Source organism: Dendropsophus ebraccatus, chromosome 4, assembly GCF_027789765.1.
Source record: "Dendropsophus ebraccatus isolate aDenEbr1 chromosome 4, aDenEbr1.pat, whole genome shotgun sequence".
Lineage (NCBI taxonomy): Eukaryota > Metazoa > Chordata > Amphibia > Anura > Hylidae > Dendropsophus > Dendropsophus ebraccatus.
Window position 1 is genome coordinate 23,527,010 of NC_091457.1, and position 23,879 is coordinate 23,550,888.

Below are 23,879 nucleotides of genomic sequence, written 5' to 3' on the forward strand. Positions count from 1 at the left end.
CCCGATAATTGAGACCTTTCCCCCTTTTTTGGTTCTTTTGCAAATGTAAATTAGCTTAGCTGCCCAGTGAATGCTATACAATTTATAAGAAGTGGCAAAACATCACCCTAACATATGCCAGATACATAAAACCAATGGCACCCCGTGTACTATCTAATACCCACAATATTAAGAGGGTGGCAAGGAATAGAATGACAACATGATAGCTTTGAGATTTTAGGGTATTCTTTTTAGCAACGCAGAGGTTCCTCTTTGCTCAGCCATGGACTTTGGGTGTGAATGTACGGTAAGTTTGTAACGCGATTCACCATACAAGACTGAGCTCAAACATATTACAGGAGTACTCCAAAGATTTTTCTTCCCCCATTCAAATCAGCTGGTGTCAGGAAGTTATATAGATATGTAATTTACTTCTATTTAAAAATCTGAAGTCTTTCAGTACTTATCAGCTGCTGTATATCCTGCAAATAGTGTTGTATTCTTTTTTGTCTTCCAAGGTGCTCTTTGCTGCCACCTCTGTCCATGTCAGGAACTGTGCATCCCCATAGTTTTCTATGAGGATTGCTACAAGGGTTTATACCTAATGATGCTGCAGGGCATACAGTAGTTGATAAGTACTGAAAAACTTGAAATTTATAAATAGAAGCGCATTCCAAATCTGTATAACTTTCTGAGCACCAGTTGATTTTAAAGCAATTTTTCCCCTCAGAATACCCCTTTAACTCCATTCAGTTGCATCCTTGCCATGTGCTAGGAAAGTATTTATGTAGCAATGAGCATTTTTTTTAACTCCAATTAATTTTTTTTACTTCCATTTTCCCTCCATATTTTATTAGGTATAAACATTTACAACACAGCAATCTATATCAATTGATATGTAACAAATAAAGACAAAAATATGTTCACAGATATTTCACCAGGGGAGTACATCTCCTTCCCAGGTGATGTGAACTCCAGAATGCTTCTCTGAAAGGTTGTCCAGGACCTTGAGAATTCCTTGGACACTCTCTTCCACTGTGATATGGGCCTAAAAAAAAAACACAGTGAGACCAGTATTACTTTTTTTTTTTTTTTTACCATAGAATATACTGCTCTATGCAGCAGTATGGCAGGGGCAGGAGGAAATTGATTACAAGTAGGAACTTACCTCTCCTCATGCCCACCGTGAGCAGCGGGATCTCCGGAGCTGACACGTCATGACCCAGCTGACGGACTGCCCACTCAACCAGTAAGTGACTAGGGCAGGACGCTGCTCCAGTCACTGATTGGCTGAGCAGCATCACAATGTCATCACAACTTGGTCGAAAATGCCTTCTGGCAAGGGTCCCGAGGCCAGTTCCACTGCTCAACGCGGGCACGGGGAGAGTTAATTTCTTACTTGTAATCAATTTCTCCCCGTGCCCCTGCCAGCTGCCAGATTTTATAATCCGCTGGACTTCTCCTTTAAATTATATCTTTGAATACACCTATGGGCTATGTTCACACATAGTATTTTGGCCAGTATTTATGTCAGTATTTTGGGTCAGTATTTTAGCCAATATCAGGAGAGGAACCGACAGAAGAAAACTACAGAAAACAGTTTCTGTATTTTTAACCCACTCCTGGTTTTGGTTGAAAAAATACTGAGTGAAATTCTCTGCGTGAACATAGTCTAGTGGTGGTAGCATTACTTTACACCATGGCTCACAGGACACTCCCTTCTGTATACGTGGATGACCCCATAGACATATAGTGGCAGGGTTGTAACTACCACTGTAGCAGCCATAGCAGCTGCTACGGGGCCCACCACATCTGGGGGCACATGCCTACAATAGATGCCTACCATAGGGGACACTATATACTGGGGGGGGGGGGGGATTATAGGGAAGACGTCTATTTTGGGAGACACTATGTACGGGGGAGGGGGGGATTCGAGTGGAGATGCCTATCATGGGGGACATTAGAAGAGATTCTTACCATAGGGGACACTAGGGGAGATGTCTACAATGGGGGGCACTATCTACTGGGGGATACCAGGGGAGATGCCTAACATATCCTACCTACTGGGCGGACCGCTAACAAAGAGGGGGATTTCCTACAGTGGGATGGGGGAGGGGAGGAGGAGGGCCCAATCAAAAGTGTGTATGGGGCCCTGCCCTTTCTAGTTACGCCCCTGTATACTGGGACTGTCCAGAAACAGAACATAGATTGCTGTGAACTATGGAATAAAGCAAGATATTGCCGGATTCTTCCCACTCTTTCTGCTGATAGGTGGGGGTCTCCGCACTGAGACTTTGACCAATCAAAACTTTTCATATGTTATACCCTAAAAGCTACTCACATGAACACCTCCAAGGTCTGTTTTAACCCATCCCGGATGGAGAGCAGTGCACAGAATACCATCTTTCTTGAAGTGCTGCGACTGGCACTGTGTCAGCATACTAAGAGCGGCCTGCAGCCAAAATAACAATTAAATATACAATTGTCAAAAATAAAGAAGACAGAATCACCATCTAGGATAATCACCATCTTTACAAGAAATGCAGATATATAAATTAGACAGGTAAGATATTTAGAAACTGCATTATCTCTAAATTTTACAGTTCATAAAATACATGAAAGGAGGGGAATTAGAAGGTTTGGTTTGTCTTATCACTTTGGGGGTAACTTATCAAGTCTTTTATACCTAGCAGTGCTGGCGTCAGCACAGGGCTTACCAGGGTCCACAGCGCCTCTAGGGGCCCACAGAGTGAGAGGGGCCCAGTGTTCTAGTGTTCAGCCTGATCGCTGTAGTGCAGGGTGAGCAGGCTGATCAAAAGACACAGGAGACGGAGTAGGACCTGAGCTGAAAGAGCAAAGGATGAATGAAGGACCTGATCACATGACCCATAGGTCCTTAACCTATGAAAGCCTGAAAAAGAGGAAGAGGGAGAAGACTGAGCTGTAAGGGCTGTGTGTCAGTGTCTGAGTGTGTCACAGTCCATTTCTGTGTCAGTCTGTCAGTGTCAGTCAGTCAGTGTATGAAGTGATTGTGCATTGTGGATGGATGATGGGTACATTGTAGATGGATGAGGGGCCTGCTGAAGCTCTGTTGCCCGAGGGCTCACAAAAATCTGGAGCCGGCCCTGATACCTAGGATAGCCAAAAAGTGCTCAAATGTGGGGGTGTTTCCCGAAAATAAGATGGTGCCTAATATTATCTTTCCCCCCAAAACAGGCACTACATCTTATTTTTGGGGGTATAAATAAGAAGGGGAGATAAATAAGACATCTTCCCCAAACTTCCCCGGAATACTCATTGTCAGCGGCAGGTCAGGCGTGCAGTGGTGACGGCGGGTCAGACATATGGCGGTGGGTCAGGCGTACAGCGAATCAGGTGCGCAGCGGTGGGTCAGGCGTGCGGTGGTGGCGTCGGGTCAGGCGTGCAGCGTTGGGGTGACAATCTGCGGCGTGCATTCGGAGGACATGGGGGCCATGGACCAGGCTGTCTGCGGTGTCGGTTTTGAAGGTCCACGAGCGGATTAGGTGAGTCCTGGGTGATGGCATGGGGTGGCCTTATTTGGGGGGGGGGGGGCGCCCTACTTTTGGGGGATGCCTTAGTTTAGAGTGGTGGGTGCCTTACTTTTGGGGGGATGCCTTACTTTAGGTTAAAGGGGTAGAGTAGGTGGGGTATTTTATATTAGAAGGGTGTTTTATTTTAGGGGAAACACGGTATAGGATACCTGTAAAGTTGAATTCCCATCCACAAACAAGTCCACTTGTTGGGTTGCTGAAAGGGTTCAGGGAGTTCCATGAACAAATCCTATTAAAGGGGAACTCCAGGTAGAGGAAATGCAAGGAATACACCTGCTTTTGGATCAAACTACTGACAAAATGCTGCGAGATAAGTTACAGTAACATGATTTTAAAGTGTATCTGTCACAGAAACGTTATTGATCAAGATCTATAGGGGAGATTGGCATATGGCCAGGAGAAGGCGCAGATTCGCCCCTTCTCCTTGGCGTACTCCTGCCATATCCACTGCATTCCCGATAGGCAGGCAGAGGGGTGCTGCAAGGAAAGGAGGAGGGGTGTCACACAGTGGAGAGAGATGCACTGGACTTCCCCCGACTTAATATTACGATTGTTCCTAATTAAAATTTTTAGGCTTACACACATATTTACAAACCTTAAAAGAATGGTAAAACGCAGCTGTAATTTTTAGCTAAAAATATGTCTGTATTTTCACTTAATAATGCACTTCATTGAAGTCCATTGGAAATTGGCCACCATTGCCCACACCATATAGAATAACTGCTGAAATTGAGCAATGCAAATAAGTAACATTCATTACCTTAACTAACTTTTAAACACCTACTTTTGCAAATTTGTTTATTTTTAATCCAAATTATTTCTGTATTTTCCATATTTAGCTTTTATTTCACTGTGTTTGAACATAGCTTTATTTTGTCTCTTCTCTGTAAATTAGGAAACAGCGACAGGTGATGTTATATTTTACTGGATACCTTGCTGCATCGATAAGAAAGCACTTTAAAATGTTCGTAGGTTTCTGGCACCATCGCTATTGATCCTAACCCCGAGGACATGTTTATGATAGCAGACCTGCTGACACTTAGACGCTTATCCTGATTTTCTTCTGCAGCTTTTTTTAAAAATGGCAGCAATTCCTGAAAGAAAAAAAAAAAAAAAAAAAAAAGATTAGCAACTTTGGTAGGTAAAGAAATATATTGTGTAATTCTAGTCAATCACAGACGGCCCGATCATAAAGTGTAAATGAGCACTGATCTGCTAGATCAATGCTCGTTTACTAAGCAATTACATAGGGCCATTATCGGGCAGCAAGGGCTGCATGGAAATCATTAGCGACGTCTGTGCAGCCCTTGCCTTTAGTGAAAAAAAAAAAAAGGTATTAACTCACCATACCACGTTCCCCGATGTCCTCGGAGGCCTTCCCCAGTGTGAGGGGGGGTTTGAATCAAATTTTTACTGGCGTTTTGATCAAATACCCAATCGAGTATTTTGAATAGTGTGCTATTCGATCGAATACCTACTCGATCGAATAGTACTCCCTCACCTCCATAAACGATCACAAACAAGAGCTTTTGGGAACAACCTGAAATCTTTCAACACAACACACAGACCGATAGTCGTTAATTATGATGGTTACTACCATCCTTTACTCATTCTGATCCCAGAAAAAAGGACAAACGATGTGTACTTTTAGCCAATATTTACAGAGCAATTAACAATGATTTTATGGTAACCTTAAGGCTATGTTCACACTACGTATGAGACCGGCCGTTCCGTGACCCCGGCCGGGTCACGGAACGGCCGGTCTCTGGCCGGATCATCTCGGCCGGTACTTAATCTTAACGGTCCGATCGCTGTGCCCGCTAATTAAGTATTCAGATGCAGCTGTCAAAGTTGACAGCTGCATCAGAATACTTATTGCAGCCCTTCCCTGGTGGTCTAGTGGGCGGATATAACCATTTTTAACCCTTGCAATAGGGCCCTTTGGGGTCCTGCCTAATAGTAAGTCAGGGGTCCTGCCTGATGGTCCTCCCCGCCTTGCAGGGCCCCCTCTCAAAGCTCCCCCATGCCCGGGTATACAGCAAGTGTACGCCAGGGAGAAGGTGCGAATCTGCACCTTGTCCCTGGTGTACGCCCCTGCCGTACTTTTCATAAATATCCCCTAGGTTTCAACATACAAATTCTCAGAATTCTACTACAGTAACAAAGTCCATTAGGGTAATTTCACATTCTGGTAAATGCTTTAATATAAATATCTTTACTACAAAAAGCTTCCAAAAAATCTAAAGATAAGAACATGCAAGGAAGCTGCTCACCAATCACAGAGAGAGCTTCTTGCTGGATTTATTTTTCAATGGTGCGTGGACTTTACCAGTTGCCATCCAAACCAGTTCAGTGCACCAAAATAAAATATCTTTCGGTCCAGCACAATATTCCATAAAGCATCCTCTTTATATGTTCAAAGTAAAATCATGTGTAAAAAAAATGAAATCATAAATAAAAATTGGGTTTGGGTCACATTCACACAACGTATATTTTCATTAAACAACGGCCGTAATTTAATTATAGCGGCCGATCACTTTAATTACTTTGGAATCCCATCTGGAGCGCATACACACTGTATATACTCTGGCCAGGATTCCATGCGGACGCACAAAAAACTTTTAATTAATGTACATAAAAAGATGTGCTATAATAGTGATGTTAAAATAATAATGAAGGTGCAAGGAAGGTAGGTATTTATTTAACGAGCTAGAACTAGGGTCTTATGATTGTAAGTATTGAGTTGGGGTATAGTATATGGTACTTAGCAAGCTGACCGTAGTCGTGAGATAGCAATAGTAGTGTAGTATAAGTGGTAGTGTCACCAATTTGCCAATAAGTGGCAGTTCAGTATTGGACAGTTTATCCGATATTCTGAAGCACTATTTAAATGCCCATACACTCTGTGATAGTATCCTGTGACTGGCCAGTTCACAGGGATACACTGTAGGTACGAATAATGCTTATTGCTATTAAGTAGTACCGATAATCCCCATATACAGGTATCGGAGTAGTGCATGGCAGAGCCAGCCCCGCCGGACACACACTGCTATAAACGGACCCTGTAAATGCTGTCTAGTAGATATGTATTATTTTAAAGTGCCATCTTCCTAAATAAATACCTTCTAAATTAAAATCAAAAACACTCCCACAACCACCCCGATGTTTCACCACTAATCGTGGCTTTACTAAGGGGACAGAGTAATAGCGACCTGATGGCGTGTTGGGGGCCTTTTTATAAGTCTATGTGTGTAGGCGTCATAACTATGACTACGTTACCATAAAGCCAATCCTATTAGGGAATTGGCGATTGATACAACAGTAGTCCAATTGTTATAAAAGTTCACATTTAAGAATCAGCCACTAGAAACCCTTTTAATGCAAATGATATCATGGGGAAGTGATGTCTAGAATGCGCAAGATTCTCATGTTCCCGTACATGCGCAAAGGTTGTGCTGATCTGCGCATGTCATCGGACTTAATTTTTGACGGAGAAAGGAATGATCGCATGATGTGTGCGTTAGCTTTGCGCTGAACTGCACATGTGGTCTAACTTAGTTTCTTATCAAAGAGTCACTGATACCGTACCACGCATGTCCCGAGACTTAGTGTGGAAATGATTTCACTCTTCTCCAAACTGCTGATGAAGAGACTGCGCATGATATTGAACTTAGCGATCAGATCGAGGTATTAGTTTAACAGCGCATGTTTATGGATTTTGTATTTTGTGCCTATATTCTTGGCCTAGACTAAGTTAACAGCGCATGTTTTTAGACTTAGTATTTTGTGCTGATACTCTTTGCATTAACTACTGTTGGTATTTCTCTATGGGTAGTATTTGGAATTATTTAGATTGTTGCCCCTAGCAACCAAACAGATTCCACCTTTCATTCCTCGCAGATCCTTTAAAAACTGAAAGGAGGAATCTGATTGGTTGCTAGGGGCAACTAAGACATTTCTCCTTTACACCAGTTTGATAAATCTCCCCTTATAGGTGCTCAAATGTTGAATATTGGTATTATTCTGTAATATTTACATCAAGGTTCATAGGGTGGATAACAAGTAACGTGGAGGTGTAAGAAGGTCACTATAATAGGTAATAGATAATAATCACTACTAAATAAATTACATATATATATATATATATATATATAAAACTCTGAACCAATGTTCAGGTAAAGTTACTGATCTAAACAAAATGAGAGAACTATATAAAGGGGGTGTATGTGAAACCTTCATTTAACCCTTTAGGGTTCATGCTTTCCAACCTATATATCCATTTGGCTTCCTCTTTTAGTAGGAGGTTATCCAGATTGCCACCTCTTGGGCCCAGCACTAGTCCCCGTAGTCCAGAAAATTAAAATTTACCAAGTGTTAACGTGGCCTCAAGCTATGTTCCCACACAGTATTTTGGTTAGTATATTCCAACCAAAACCAGCATTGGATTGAAAACACAAAAGGCTATGGGGGAGATTTATCAAACTGGTGTAAAGCAGAATTGTCTTAGTTGCCCCTAGCAACCAATCAGATTCCACTTTTCATTCCTCACAGACTCTTTGGAAAATGAAAGGTGGAATCTGATAGGTTGCTAGGGGCAACTAAGACAATTCTACTTTACACCAGTTTGATAAATCTCCCCCTATGTGTACACACGGTTGAAATTGAGTAGATGGCTGCTATTTAATGACCAATCATTGCCGTTATTTTATTTTTAAACAACAGCCGTTATTTGTTGGTAAATGACGGCCATCCACTCAATTTAAATAGTGTGTGAACATAGCCTTCCTGTGTTTTCAATCCACTCCTGGTTTTGGTTGAAAAATCCTGACCAAAATACAGTGGTACCTCGGTTCTCAAACTGCTTGGAACTCAAACAGTATTTTCAAGGAAAGCTTGCTTTGGTTCTCAAACTCTTGCTCGGTTCTCAAACACTTTTCGGGCCCCCAGTCTTGAAGTACAGTAATACTGCAGTATTTGAACAAAAATTTGCCTGGAAGTAGCGTTCAGAATTCAAACTTTGCTCGGTATCTGTACCAGATGTAAAGATGCATTACTTGGCATCCCAATTGTATTGGTTCTTATGGAATAGAAATAGCAAGTTTTTTGTTAGTACGGGGGAGGGGCTGGGAGATCAAGAATGGGATATCCTTCAGAAGCTTGAAACGGGAATGTGGAAACACAATAGATGTAAAGACCGGTGAATGCTTTCTGATATGTTGAAAGTGTGGGAAGCGGTTAGGAAAGTGTTGGGAGTAATGGGAATCTTTGGTTTCGCCCCATTATGAGGGAATTATAACTTGCCATTAGGGATGGTCCAAACTTGCCGAGGTTCGTGTTCGCACGAACCCGGACTCTCGGCAATGATTCCCGCTGTCTTAAACCTTAGTGGAGAGGGTGGATAAAGCGGGGAGACCGCCTGGAAAACTGGGATACAGCCTATGGATACAGCCTTCCCGGTATCCACCCTCTGCACGGAGGTTTAAGACAGCGGGAATCATTGCTGAGAGTTTGGGTTCGTATGAACCCCAACCTCGGCAAGTTCGGACCATCCCTACTTGCCATCTGTGGAAAATCTAAGGGGAATGAAGAAGTTGCAGAGAGCTGGGATAAAAAAATCTAGAGGACATATGGGATAAAAGAGGGATTAAAAGTTGGGATGCTCTGAGGGAGGAGTTTAGAGTGTCGGAAAATGTGTGGATGGAATATGCTAAGTTAGGGGGGGCACTGGGGTCTTGGTTCAGAGTAGATAGAGGCCGGATAGAAGAACTACATCCCTTGGTTGGGGGAATTCGGTCCCAAGAAATTAAGAAGAAGTGTATCTCTGCTCTATACGGGGAGCTGTGTAGGGTAAGAGGGTGGTGCTTTAAGAGCCAAGAGAAATGGCAAAAGGAGTTAGGGGTTGGCGGGCTGGAGAATTGGTCGGTTATATATAAAAACATTTAAAAAGTGTCGGGCTCCGGCAGCCATTAACTAATACAATTCAATATAGTCCACCAGCTTTACTATACCCCAGTTTTTTTTTGGTTAAAATCAAGAGAAGGGAGGAAGACAGTTGTTTGAAGGCAGGCTTTTTGCATTTATTGTGGGATTGTCGGGAGGCGGAACCACTATGGCTAAATGTTTTTGAGAAAATAAAGGAAGAACTAGGGGTTGAGGTGCCAAGGGAGCCGCTGTTAGCTATCCTGGGGGATACGTCCAGTTTGAAGATTGCCAATAAGAAGAATAGGATACTTAGGTTTTTTTTTTTATGCTAAACTATTGCTGGTTCGTAATTGGTTATCCTCGAGAGCCCCGGGTAGAGTTCAATGGGAGAGATGCCGTACACTATATGAAAAATATTATGAGGATATGAGTGGACAATAAGGGGTCAATACAATATACATATAGGTGCAAATTATTTAACTTTTTTTTTTTCCATGCTTTCCATGCAGATGGGAGGGAGAGGGGGAAGGGCTGGGAATATGTTTATTTTATGTAAGTAGGATGTAAGTTTGCAAATATATAAATTTGTAAGAAGCTGTTATACTTTGGTTATTGGATAAAGTATTTAAAAAAAACAAAAAAAACTTTGCTCGGTATCTGAGCATTTTTGCGAGCGTCGATGATGGATTGTACCTGGTGAATTTAGCACTGGTGAGGCTTCACATACAGTACAGTATAGTAAAAGACTGCTGGAGTGCATATACAGTACAGTATTAGTACAGTCAGTGCACTACTATCTCCCATACTTTAATGTGCTGGGATTGGAGGGACTCTGTACCGTAAAGGAGGAGTGAAGAGCTGGTGCTACTGTACTATAATTACTGGTTTTGTTGAATATTTTTTTGTGTATAATGTACTGTACAGTATAGTGCTGTTCTGTAATTTACTGTACAGTATAGTGCTTCTCTGTAATGTACTGTAGTGATTAAACTGGGTACTTTTGTAGTAGTAATGTAGTAAATGAGTATTGTAGGTAATTATTGTTGGGTGCTGGGACCAATTAAACTCATTTAAATTATTTTCTATAGGAAAAAAACTGCTCGGTTCACAAACTACCCTCCGAAAGCAATCAAGTTCCGAGAACCGAGGTACCACTGTACTGAGCAACCATACGGTGGGGGAACTAAGCCATACAGTTTTTTGTACCTCCATGGTGAATTTACTTTGAACAAATAAAGATTGGACGTTCTATGGAATGTTGAGCTGGACCTATAGATCTTCTGGTGCAGTGGGCAGGCTTGGATGGCAACCAAAAAAGTTCATGCACTGTTGAACAATAAATCCAGCTGTTCCATACCTTTGCCTACTGGGGACAGATAATTAAAAAAAAAAACTTTGCCAATTCTCTCTCACCTTTGCCATTAAAAATGATCCAACCACATTTGTGCTGTAAACATTCATGAAGTTATAGGAGTCCGCAGATTCAAAAGTGCTTTTCCTGGCAATCCCAGCATTATTAATGAGTAAATTAAGCCCAGCTCCATCCAGATGTTTTCCCACTTCCTTTGCTGCCTCTTTGATGCTATCAGCATCTCTGGTTTCTATAAAAACAAAACAACGAAAAATGATAATATGTATGAAAAGCAATTTTTACCATTATTTTACCATTAAGTTCACTCCGTTTTTTCAGAGGTAAAAATTTGCATACGTTTTGCTGTATTCTAAAAAAGGAATTTTCCAGTTTATGCAAATAGAGTTTATTCAATATACAAATGTATGCCCTATTACAACTATCAGACCAATTTGGCCAATTATCGCTCTGTGTAATAGAGAGAACAATCAGCCGATGAGATAATCATCGGCTGATCGTTTCTTTAGGCCCTGACCTAAAATCATCAGGCGTCGTGCGGCTGACTGCTGACAATTGAACAAACAGTTAATACATTACCTGTCCACACTCCTGGTCTTCTCCTGCACTTTGCATGTATCCCAGTGCCGTTTCTACAAAGTCAGAATTGTCTCTAAGCTGACAGGCTACTCATCCAATCATTGGCCACAGTGGTCCCGGCCAGTGATTGGCTGAGTGGCCTGTCAGCTTAGAGACCGCTCTGAAGCTTTAGCCGTGGAAATGGGAAGCACGCAGAGCTCAGAAGAAGACCGGCAGCGAGGACAGGTAATGTATTAACTCTTTGGGCAAGGGCTGCATGGACATCGCTAATGATGTGCGTGAAGCCCTTGCTAAACAATTATCAGGCCCAGTAAATGAACACCGATGTAGCAGATCTAGTTTACAATGTTGATTGGCCTATGTAAAAGTACCCTAAGTGTATAAATTTAACCTTCTAGTGTAATTTGGGTATAAATTATTAAAGGGGAACTATTAGCAGGATAGACAAATCTAACCTGCCAATAGATCCCATTTGTGCACGGGATGCTGAGGATGAAAGTAAGTCTATTACTTTCATCCTTCTGCGCCATTCCCATTCCTAGTGTAATCCTGCTTCCAGTAAAGGCATTTGGAGCACTGGAGGCGAGGTTACCACCCTCAGAGCACCGAATTGGCTTGCCCCCAATTTGGCCGATCACGTTCTGGGAGTAGTAGCCCCACCCTCTACAAACAGGGTGGACACTACAAACAGGACGGACATGGCACCGAGGATGAATGTTAGAGATTGACCTTCATCCTCAAAGCCCTGTAGGGCATTCATTTAGACCATCTGGAGTTTGTAAGTGGAATCTGTATATCTCCTATCACAGTTGCCACCTCTAACACATGGGCGGACTCTCTCAATGATCGAGAATTGTAGATTTGGAATGTCCTTCATGTATCGTGTTCACATGTCATGCAATGGATGCATCTCTCCCATGTTGAATATCTCTAAATTTTTTTAGAAATCAAGATGTACATGTGCAGAATTGGGAATTACTTCTGAGGATTTACCGGATGCACAGTTACTGGGCGGTCTCTTTAAGGGGGGCCAACAACTTTGGGCAGGGGCCCCTTTACGGAGAGGTCTAAAGAGTACAAGGTTGCCCCCCATTAAAAATACTGTTGTATATTGACATATATTGAAGTATGTTTTAACTAAATTACATGCCACAGTGATACTTAGTACAGGGCTACCCAACCACTGTGCCAGTGTACCATTTTGTCACAGGCTGCAGTTAGAGCATCAGGTGCAGAATCAGCACCAGGACCTAAAGTGAATAGCGATATTGGTCTTAATAGTATTGAATTTTATTCTGTGACATTATGCTGGCCAAATTGTCTTGCAAGAAATTGGTCCCTGGTGGAATTAAAGGGAACCTGTCACCCCCCGTACCGGGGTGACAGGCTCCCGACCCCCCGTTAGAGACCCCTATACTTACCTCATCCCGCCGGGTCCCGCTTCTGGATTCGGTCGGGTCCCGGAGATCTCAGCCGCTGCAGCCCGGCGCGCGCGCTGAGAGATGAGTCCAACACCCATAGAGAATGACAGGAGAGTCCAGCGCTCCGTCATTCTCTATGAGCGTTGGACTCATCTGTCAGCGCGCGCGCCGGGCTGCAGCGGCTGAGATCTCCGGGACCCGACCGAATCCAGAAGCGGGACCCGGCGGGATGAGGTAAGTATAGGGGTCTCTAACGGGGGGTCGGGAGCCTGTCACCCCGGCACGGGGGGTGACAGGTTCCCTTTAAAGTGTCACTGCTGTTTAATTTATTTTATTTATTTATTTTTTATTTTTGCAGAAATCAATAGTACAGGTGATTTTAAGAAACTTTGTAATTGGGTTTATTAGCAATAAAATGCATTTTTATCATGAAAAAGCAGTTTGAATCTCTTCCCCCCTGTCTTCATAGTTCTCTATGGAGAGGGGAGGGGTGGAGGGAGATGAGGCACCAAAACAGGACAGCAAAGAGTTAATTTACAGCTATATCACCAGGCTATCTCCTCTGAAGTCAGCACTGACCTCTCTGACCTCTAAATACGAGCTCCCACTGTGTAATTCTCTGCTTTCTGCTGGTCTCCCTCCTCTCTCCTCCACCCTCCCCATAGAACAGACAGGGCTCGACTGATGTAAAAGAGTCGAGATTTCCTGATAATTAGCAGTGAATGAGAGAGAGGAGGGAGGGGGAGGGGGGGACCTGGGGAAAGTCTTTTGAATGCAGATAATGGCATATTTGCCTAATAAATCCAAATACAAAGTTTCCTAAAATCGCCTGGACTATTAATTTCTGCAAGAAAAAACAAACAAACAAAAAAAAAAACAACAGTGACACTAAGGTTTTGGGGCTGCTGTTCTAGTTCATTGATTCTATAGAATTATATGCATACCTCTCTGTAATACATACCTAACTTTAGCACAACCACATTTGGATGTTTTGCAGCAAGATCAGTCAGATTCTGTGAAAATAAAGATATTACTAGTATCAATGGTGCCAAGCAATCTGTTATTTTCTTATATTGTAGACTTCCTATAGACATGCTGTCCAGGGCCGCTTCTGCCATGAGGCAGAATGAGTATTCCGCCTCAGGCGGCAGATTCTGCGGCCATGCAGGGGGCGGCAGATAGCCGCCCTGCAGCCGCTCACTTGTCCTGCGGCAGCCGTCCGGTCCCGCCACCAACGCTCACCGATGTCCCCTGCCGCGCTGTCAAGTCAGCAGCTTTCATGGTCCTCCAGCAAGTCGTGAGTGCCCGGGGTCAGCGGGGGCCGCGATGAGCTGGGACAGCGGCGATGACAGCCGCTGACTGACGGCGCGGGAGCGCGGCAGGGGACAGCGGTGAGCTTTGGCGGCGGGAGTGCTGCGGCAGGACAGGTGAGCGGATGCAGAGCTGGAGCGCGCGCGGGGGGCGGGGGGGGGGGTGTTCTTTGTATACGGGGGTGCCGGGTACGCATTGTGGCTGGGGGGGGGGGGGGTCAGGAGCTAGTGAGGGGGCGGCCGCCTGCGGTTTGCCTCAGGCGGCGGAGACCCCAGAATCGGCCCTGATGCTGTCATTGAAACTGGTGAGAGACAGTAACCTGATATATTACAGAGGTTGTGCAAGAATTTCAAGTTTTCTTGACAAAGGCTCAATGTGAGTTGAAACGTCGTATTGTATACTTGACCCTTTAATAGTTTTGAAGAATACTTCCACTTGGATTTTGTTGGACTCCTTACTAACCACTTCTCTGTTTACATGGGATTGTGGACCAACCAGCGGGCATTTGACATACAGCTGCAACATTGTATAGGCAACATTCCCTTAGGCAAGGCTTGGATGGAACAGATCTTGTTCAGCTCTTGACAGATTTTAGATCAAAAAGGATGTTTATTATTTTTAAAAATTTCACCTGACATGGTAAATATTTTGATGCGTTGCTAAGACCCCCACTGATTACTATAAGGCTGGGTTCACACTACATTTTTGCAATCCATTTTTTTGCATTGGTTTTGTAAAAGACAGATGAAAAAAAAAACAGATGCATTTGTCTGCATCCATTTTGATCTGTTTTACCTTTGACTTTCATTATATATATATATATATATATATATAAAGATCAAAACGCATCTGTTTTTTTAACGTACAGAAAAATGTAGCTGACCACATTTTTGTTTATGTTAAAAAAATGTATTTTGATCCGTCTTTTTTATAATGGAAGCCAATGGAAAAACAGATGCAGACAAATGCATACATTTTTCCATCCATTTTTTTTTTTTGTTTTTTTTTTTTGCAAAAATGGATTGAAAAAAAAAAAAAAAAAAAACAGATTGCAAATACGTAGTGTAAACCCAGCTTAACAGAGTAGCAGAATCACATCTGGGGACTGAAGCAAAACAGTTTCTGTGATGGTCAATGCAAGGGTTTACCTTATTCTGAGGAGAGCTGGGATCCCGACAAGTTGCAAAGATTTGTTTCATTGGGTTTTGTTGTTCTGCGAGCTGCCGGACAAGTTCATATCCAATTCCTCGATTGCATCCTGTAATGAGAAGTCTTAATGGGGTCATGTTACTTCTTCGTCCTTGTTAGAACACAATGACTGAGTAGGTGGAATTGGTTAATTATATAGAGTAGCCACCTAAAGGGAGTCAGCATAATGTCAAATTTATTGCCTCTTATAGGAGGGGTTATAGATCTGCCCGCAGCTAACATGCATTTTTCAAATGTTTAGGGGAAAAATGTAACTCCTTTAAGTTTTTTCACTGCAACTGCATTACCTCTACATAACCTGCCTTGAACACAAACCAAAAATGTTGACATGTCTCTATGACATCAGATAAAGGTATAGTCCAGTAGCATTCCAGTAACCATTTCAAGACTTTACTCACATATTCAGGTGCAGGTAACAAGCAACGTTTTGACCTTTATCAAGCATATGCAAAAAGGGGTCCGTGGAGCCTCAGTCATGAGCCTCAAAACACGGGGATAGCCAGACCTTGCTAAGGGGAGCATCTACCTTTCTCTTTACTGCTTGGATTTGGGTGCTGTTGGAACTTTGCTTCTGGTGTGTCTCTATGGCGTGTCAAAGTTTTTATTTATTTATTTTTCAATGAAAGAAAAACACACAAAAGAGATTTCCCGTGTTTGATATATAACCATGTAAGCCTAGTATTTTAGTGTTCATATGTGGTGCCCAGATGGTTGAGTGTGACACCACTTCTGTGGTGGTGTGCCGAGATATAGCCGGGCCCAAAGATGTTGTGTCGTGACGCGAGTGCCGGTTGGGCACGCAGATATGATGGCACACCTGCTTTTAGTTTAAAGGGCCGGTTGTACCTTGTTCTCCTGTTGTCACGGTGACCCACCCGGACTATTGGCACTGCCACCTACAGAAAGGGGAGATAACCCAAGGAGTGTGTGTGTACTGTTTTGGTGCTTGAGGAGGAAACACAGAGTCTCTTTACCATAAATAAAATCTGTTTTACTCCAAGAATACTTATATGCAGCAGATCATACAGCTTTACATTGACATAAGACATTCACTTGATCAAACATTTGATAGCTTAGGATCCAGATCTGTAGTGAGAGTATAGAGAGTGGTTGAGTCATGCTGACTAGGTTGCGTGGTGAGAGGTATACAGAAGAATTAGAAGAGTAGAGAGGAGGCTGTCGTGAGAGTCCCAACCTAAGTAGTACTGTGCTCTGCCGGGATGTTAAGAATAGAAGAAGGTAAGGAATAAGAATAGAAGAATACTTGAGAAAAGAGAGAGAATACTTGTGCCTGTGTTTTGACTCTTTTGGTCTTCGCACCACCTATTGCCCTACCAGTGTCGGGGGACCCATCCTAGTGGGTGATACAAGCCCCAGACCTTGTTACCTATGATGAATGGAATGCTGAGGGTTCCCTGCTGACACCCGCACTGCGAGATAGAGTTCATGCACTTTGCTCTATCCGGATCAGTTCCTAGCCTTGCTTTGTGGATACTGTCCTCCACTGTTACTCTCCTTGTCCTTGCGTGGGTTGAGATAATGTATGACTTGTCCTCTCTAGTGAAGGGTTCAACACTGCATAGTGTTGAGTGGAGTTACTTGAGAAGAAAAGGTGCTTGGGTCTGCTTCTAGACTGCCCTCTGAGACTGGGGACCGGGCAGAGGGCCAGGGCCCAACTGGACCGCTGTAGAGAGCGTTCTGGCTTGTGTCCTTCTTCTACAGAGTCTAGCGACAAAAGACCTCTACATTTCCTCTACCCACGTGACTTCCTATCTACAGCCCCTGTAAGGTGTGCTGTGAATGGGGGAAGAGTGCATATGTAAGAAGTAAAGACAGAAATGATAGGATAGAAGAAAGTACTCCCATTGGTCTACAGATCCATGTGACATACAAATAAGCGATTACCCTTTCAATACTACAGCTGTGCCACAACTAAGTACATATACTTACAATAGCAACATCTTGTGGCGAAACTTTAACACTACTACATCACCACTTGCATCAAAAAAGTACAGGCTTTTACGAAGGGTGTAACTAGTAGCAACACCCGTGGTGGGGAACCACACATATACTAATAACTGCTTTGCTTTAGGTCTCTTTCAAACTTGCTTTTTTTTTTTTTTTAGCTTGGGGAGAATTAAAGCCGAAAGTTGCCCTGAAAAGTAGACAAGTGTAAAGCATGTGACAACAAATGGATTAAACAGCACAAGCTCCTGTGATACACCTGATGCATATTTAGACTGTCTAGTTTCAGTTTACACAAGTAGATAGCACTGATAAATCTGGTCCAATGAGAAAGAAATCAATTATAGTATCCATTAGTACCAATCATCTCTGCTAATGCGTTCTGATCTACGTTGTCTCCCACTGCATGAATAAGCCTGTTAAAACTAGACTGAAACAAGTTGTTCTACATCGACACAGCAGTAGAAACTAACCGGCAATACTAGTTCAAAGCAGCATGTGGGCTTCAACCTCTATGGACCAGCATATAGAGCAGAGGTACTCAACAACTTTTAGTGAAGGTCCACTTACCGGGGTCTATTGTCAGGTGAAGGTCCGAGCTGAACATCAGTAGGAAACGTGTTTTGTTACTTTGTCACAAACGTTCAACTATTTATATACAGAATTGCTGCTTATTAGCGGAAAAACTGGCATTTTTTTCTCTCTCACCAGGCCTTTGATATTAGGTACAAAGGGGGTGACTGCCCTGGTAGTATATAGCCCCCCTGTTGCTCCCCCAGTAGTGTATAGCCCCCCCTGTGCGCTCTCCCTCAGTAGTATATAGCCCCCTGTTGCTCCCCCAGTAGTATATAGCCCCCCTGTGCGCTCTCCCCCTGTAGTATATAGCCCCCTGTGAGCTCCCCCCAGTAGTATATAGCCTCCCCGCGCTCTCCCCCTGTAGAATATAGCCCCCTGTGAGCTCCCCCCAGTAGTATATAGCCCCCCTGTGCGCTCGCCCCTGTAGTATATAGCCCCCTGTGCGCTGTCCCCCAGTAGTATATAGCCCCCTGTGAGCTCCCCCCAGTAGTATATAGCCCCCGTGAGCTCCCCCAAAGTAGTATATAGCCCCCCTGTGAGCTCCCCCCTGTAGTATATAGCCCCCTGTGAGCTTCCCCTGTAGTATATAGCCCCCCCGTGCGCTGTCCCCCTGTAGTATATAGCCCCCTGTGAGCTCCCCCCAGTAGTATATAGCGCCCCTGTGCTCTCCCCCAGTAGTATATAGCCCCCCTTGTGCTTTCCCCCTGTAGTATATAGCCCCTGTGAGGTCCCCCTGTAGTATATAACCCCCTGTGCGCTCCCCCCAGTAGTATATAGCCCCCTCAGTAGTATATAGCCCCCTGTGAGGTCCCCCCTGTAGTATATAGCCCCCTGTGCGCTCCCCCCAGTAGTATATAGCCCCCTCAGTAGTATATAGCCCCCTGTGAGGTCCCCCCTGTAGTATATAGCCCCCTGTGCGCTCCCCCCAGTAGTATATAGCCCCCTCAGTAGTATATAGCCCCCTATGAGGTCCCCCCTGTAGTATATAGTCCACCTGTGCGCTCTCCCCTTGTAGATGTCCCCCAGACAGAAAAAAAAAATAACAAAAACAACTCACCTAGCACCTCGTTCCCCGCTGCGGCTGGCTTCTTCTCTTCCCGTCGGTCCGGCCCCCGGCTGATACGCGCTCTGTAGGGATGTCCCGGGGATTCCCCAGCAGAGCGCGCATCAGTTATCTCAGCGTACGCCGCCGGCCTGCACTTCCGGGAAGGACAGGCCGGCGGCGTACACTGAGGTCTGTGGTGCGCGCTCTGCTGAGGAATCCCCGGGACATCCCCAGAGAGCGCGTATCAGCCGGGGGCCGGACCGACACTGCCCCCAGCCCCACAGGCGTACTGACATCTAAGGACAGTACGACTATGGGGCGGGAGGCAGTGCGGTGGGGAGCGGGACCTCATAACCGCCCCGGGACGGACCGGATCCGGGGCGGTTAGGAGGTCTGACCAGGGGTCCGGACAGCTGGCCTCCGCGGTCCGGGTTCGGACCGCGGTCCGCCAGTTGAGGACCCCTGATATAGAGTGTACAACAGTGACTACGGGGGCTCAGGGTAGCAGACATTCAGTCCGGTAGTAAATCCAAAACAGCTTAGAAACTGATGACACAGCACTTACCCAGTCTTCTGTTTTTTCTTTATTCAAAAAACTTACGCAGGGCAGGTACACATACCAAGTGAGGAAGGACTTAATGTGGTTTAACGACGATTGTTTTGTGGGTGAGGAAAAACAGAAGCCTAATAAAACACATACAATAGTGCAAAAAAAAAAAAAATAATAATCTAAAAACATTACAGGAAGGCATTAAATTCATGCCTATCAATAAAAAAATTAAGGATCCCAAGGCTTAAAAGTAGAAAATTAATTAACTGTTTCTAGCCCAAAAAACTTTAGAACACTTATAACACTATTATTTACTTCCCTTATGTGGTTAATAAGTCTTGGTGCAGTATGCAGTGCTGAACCCTAAAGGTGGGGTAACCGGACACTAGGACAACCCTTGTTTATAGCTTGGAATCTCAAGTCAGGACAGTCACCCCCAAAGGAAAGGAAGAGGGACTGATCCCCAATAAAACAAAAGTGCACTAAGCTGAAGTACTTTACTGACACTACGCTCGACTACATGGGGAAACCTTCAGTAGTTAGCTCCACCCAGAGACAGAGACCTGGGACTCGTACTACTTCACAAGGTAGCCTCCGATATTGTATAGACAGAAGGAAGTCAGATGTTAAAATCATATCTAAACTATGAGTATGAGAAGTTCAAGTATACTAAATTTAACCTGCATCTCGGCAGAGTACTGTTACTACTTAGACAAGGGCTCCTATATGGCCCCTACACTACCCGTGCAGAAAAGCCTTTTTTTTTATAACTTCTACCTCAAGAGTCTGTCTAAAGAGTATTGTTATATTTTTACAATAGCGCCTGTGAGCAGTAATGTTACCATATATTGTATTTCACTGAAGTTGTTTCAAGTAATGTTAAACTACTGGTTAAATTGGGACTCTGTCATTTCTGTCGCTACACCTGCACCTACATCCGTACCTCATCTCAGTTCTACCAAGGACCGGTGTCTGTATGTCTTTGGGGGTGGGTACTTCTACCATTCCTGGCCACTGTGACAAAGTTGCCCCAAAATACCAAAGCCCACCAGCTGGTGCAATACCAGTATCCAGCGCCCGAGCCACAGCACTAAGACCACACCAGTCAGTTGCTTGTTACCTTTACCTGAATACTGTATGTGAATAAAGCCTTGAAACCTTTACTGAGATGATGTTGAACTCTACCGTTATCTAATGTAATTGTGTCAGCTTCTGGGATTACTGATCTACTGGCATGCGTCTACCTCTCTCTCTACTGCTTGAACTTGGGTGCTGTTGGATCTTTGCTTCTTAGACAATTGGTCCCGGGAAAAATACTAAGTACTGACGCATGCGCATCGTTAACCCAAAGATGTGCTTATATCCATATGGATATGACGTTGTAAATCAATCAACCTTCTCTGGTGCTGAATGACCAATGCAATTCGAACACGTAGATCTATGCACAGCATATTGGTTCATACGAATGCGTTTCATCCCCCTCACCCTAGCTCTGGTCTAGAATCCCCTTTAAAAAGGTGGAATAGACTGACTGAATGCCAATCTCTTTGATAAAGTCGACAAGGTGCCGACGAAACATGTTAGACTACGGCAGAAAGGTTTTAATATGTGTCACGAGTATTGAAAGTTAGCAGGGGAATGGGTTGATGCATATACAAAATCGCATCTAGACAGAGTCCTTAAGACTGTAAGACTACAGCAACCAGGCGTTCACTGGGAGAGGGTGCGCCCGCATCAGAGCTTCCCATAGCACCCAGTGAAGCAAGCGGCCTGAGCCACTTGCTTCAATGTGTGAACTGAATTCACTGAATTACGGCCACAAAAAACTGACATATCAGTCATTTGCGGTGGCGTATGGGATCCCGGCCGGAGCGCATACAATGTGTGTACACTTCGGCCAGGATCCCATTGAAAGTAAGGCATTGTTCCACCGCGGTAAAAGTACGGCCGTTGTTGCCATCGGCCCGCAGAGTTACTTTCGGCCCGCAGAGTTCTGATGCAGGCGCATCTGTGCGCAACCGCATCAGAACTCCCCACTGCACGCTATGAAGCTTGCGGCCACAGCCGCTCGCTGCAATGTCATGTCAGTTGTTTGCGGCGCCACTAGGGGTCCCGGCCAAAGCGTATACTATGTGTATACGATCCGGCTGGGATCCCATAGACATCCGGCCAACATATTTTCTCATATTAACTACGGCCGTTGTTGCAATCGCCAACAATGGTTGTAGAAATACGAAAAAATATGTTGTGTGAACATAGCCTCAATCAGTATCAATCATTTCTGCTAATGCGTTCTGATCAGCGCTGTTTCACACGGTATAAATAAGCTTGTTGACTGGAACAAGTCTGGAACACAGCAGTAGTAACTAACCGGCAATACTAGTTCAAAGCAGCATGTGAACTTCAACCTCCATGGACCAGCATATAGAGTGTACAATAGTGACTACAGGGGCTCAGCGTAGCAGACATTCAGTCCGGTAGTAAATCTAAAATAGCTTAGAAATAGATGATGCAGCACTTACCCGGTCTTCTCTTCCTCTATTAAAAAAAAATACACAGGGCAGGTACACACACCAGGTGAGGAAGGACGAACGCTTAATGTGGTTTAGAGATGTTTCGTTTCGTGCGCACTTTTCATCTGGGTGAGGAACAACAGAAGCCTGCACGAGGCCACGTCTATATAGGCGGTAATAAAACACATGTACTAGTGCAAAAAAGTTAAAAACATCTAAAAAGGCGCTTGATTCATTCCTATCATTAAAAAGTTAGGGATCCCAAGGCTTCAAAGCGGAAAATTAATTAACTGTTTCTAGCCCAACAAACTTTAGAACACTAATATCACGAGCTTCCACGAGCTGCCGGTTTTGTTGTTCCACAAGCTGCCAGTTTTGTTTTTCCACGAGCTGCCGGTTTTGTTGTTCCACAAGCTGCCGGTTTTGTTGTTCCATGAGCTGGCGGTTTTGTTGCTCCATGAGCTGCCGGTTTTGTTGTTCCACAAGCTGCCAGTTTTGTTTTTCCACGAGCTGCCGGTTTTGTTGTTCCACGAGCTGCCGGTTTTGTTGTTCCATGAGCTGCCGGTTTTGTTGTTCCACAAGCTGCCAGTTTTGTTGTTCCACGAGCTGCCAGTTTTGTTATTCCACGAGTTGCCAGACAAGTTCATATCTAATTCCTCGGTTGTATCCTGTAATAAGAAGTTTCACTGGAGCCTTGTTACTTATTCGTCCTCAGTGCTAGAGTACAATGACTGAGTAGGTGGAATTTGTTAATTATACAGCAGACACCTAAAGTGTGTCAGCATAATGTCGTATTTACTGCTTATTACAGGAGGGGTTATAGATTTGCCCGCAGCTAACATGAATGTTTTAAATGTTTAGGGATTAGAGATGAGCGAACCGGGTTCGGGTTTGAGTCCATCCGAACCTGAATTTTTGGCATTTGATTAGCGGGGGCTGCTGAACTTGGATAAAGCTCTAAGGTTGTCTGGAAAACATGGATACAGCCAATGACTATATCCATGATGCATCCAGGCATGGTCTGGAGAACCTATTCTGGAGAACTATTAGCTGCCTGCTTGTCTAAGTAGATGACGTGCTGGTAGGCAGCCTATTGACTGGATGAAGCTATAGCCTATGCTGTGTAGGAACCCTGAAAAGGGCTTTAGGGGTCTTGTCTGCCTACAATCACTTAAAATCCTAAACTAAAGCCTATTCATCACAGTGAGCAGCTGCCTGCCTGTCTGTGAGAATAAGCTTAAGATGTTCTGGTAGCCGGCCTATTCATAGGAAATATAAAGATTTATACTGTGCTGTGTCTTTGGGGTCTTGCCTGTCTATAATCAGCTAAATCCTCACTGTCCCTACTCCAGGGTCGCTCCGTGAATGCCTTCAAGATGGTATCTGATGACCGTCAGGAAAAGGCAAGTTCTTATACTCTGGAGGTCACATGAGTAAGCCAGCCAATGATTATAGACGCTGTTCTTGTGATGCCTGCGTGCTCCTAGGGCACCCCACACCCCCCTACATAGTTATTAACTAGAAAAGGCACCAGGCAAGGTGGGAGGAGAAATTAATTTTTACTGCGTTTTTGATCGGATGCTTGATCGAAAACAAATATTTTGAATAGTGTAGTATTTGATCGAATAGCTACTCACTCGAGTATTACTTGCTTTGTTCTAGTCACTTTATCTTTCCCTTTCCCGCCGGGACAGACCACCATTGAGATTTTTTTCAAGCTATAATTCATCTCTTCAGAGCCCGCCAGACAAACATCTTAGGCTCCGCACTTTTCCTTCAACTTCCTTCCCTATAACCACCTATTAGATCCCATACAGTAATAATTCTGCTGTTTGATGTAGTGTGCAGTGAAGTGAGTATGTATGTGT

General features: G+C 44.1%; 1 protein-coding gene across 1 annotated transcript; it reads right to left on the reverse strand.

Annotated features, from left to right (window-relative positions):
- Positions 1-913: 913 nt before the first annotated feature.
- LOC138789513 (C-signal-like) lies at positions 914-15,439 on the reverse strand. Its single transcript, XM_069968192.1, has 6 exons — positions 15,302-15,439; positions 13,804-13,855; positions 10,887-11,074; positions 4,484-4,645; positions 2,321-2,431; positions 914-1,027 (listed from the first exon to the last, which is right to left on the reverse strand). Exons 1-6 carry the CDS (start codon positions 15,437-15,439, stop codon positions 914-916), a joined length of 765 nt encoding a protein of 254 aa, XP_069824293.1.
- Positions 15,440-23,879: the final 8,440 nt, after the last annotated feature.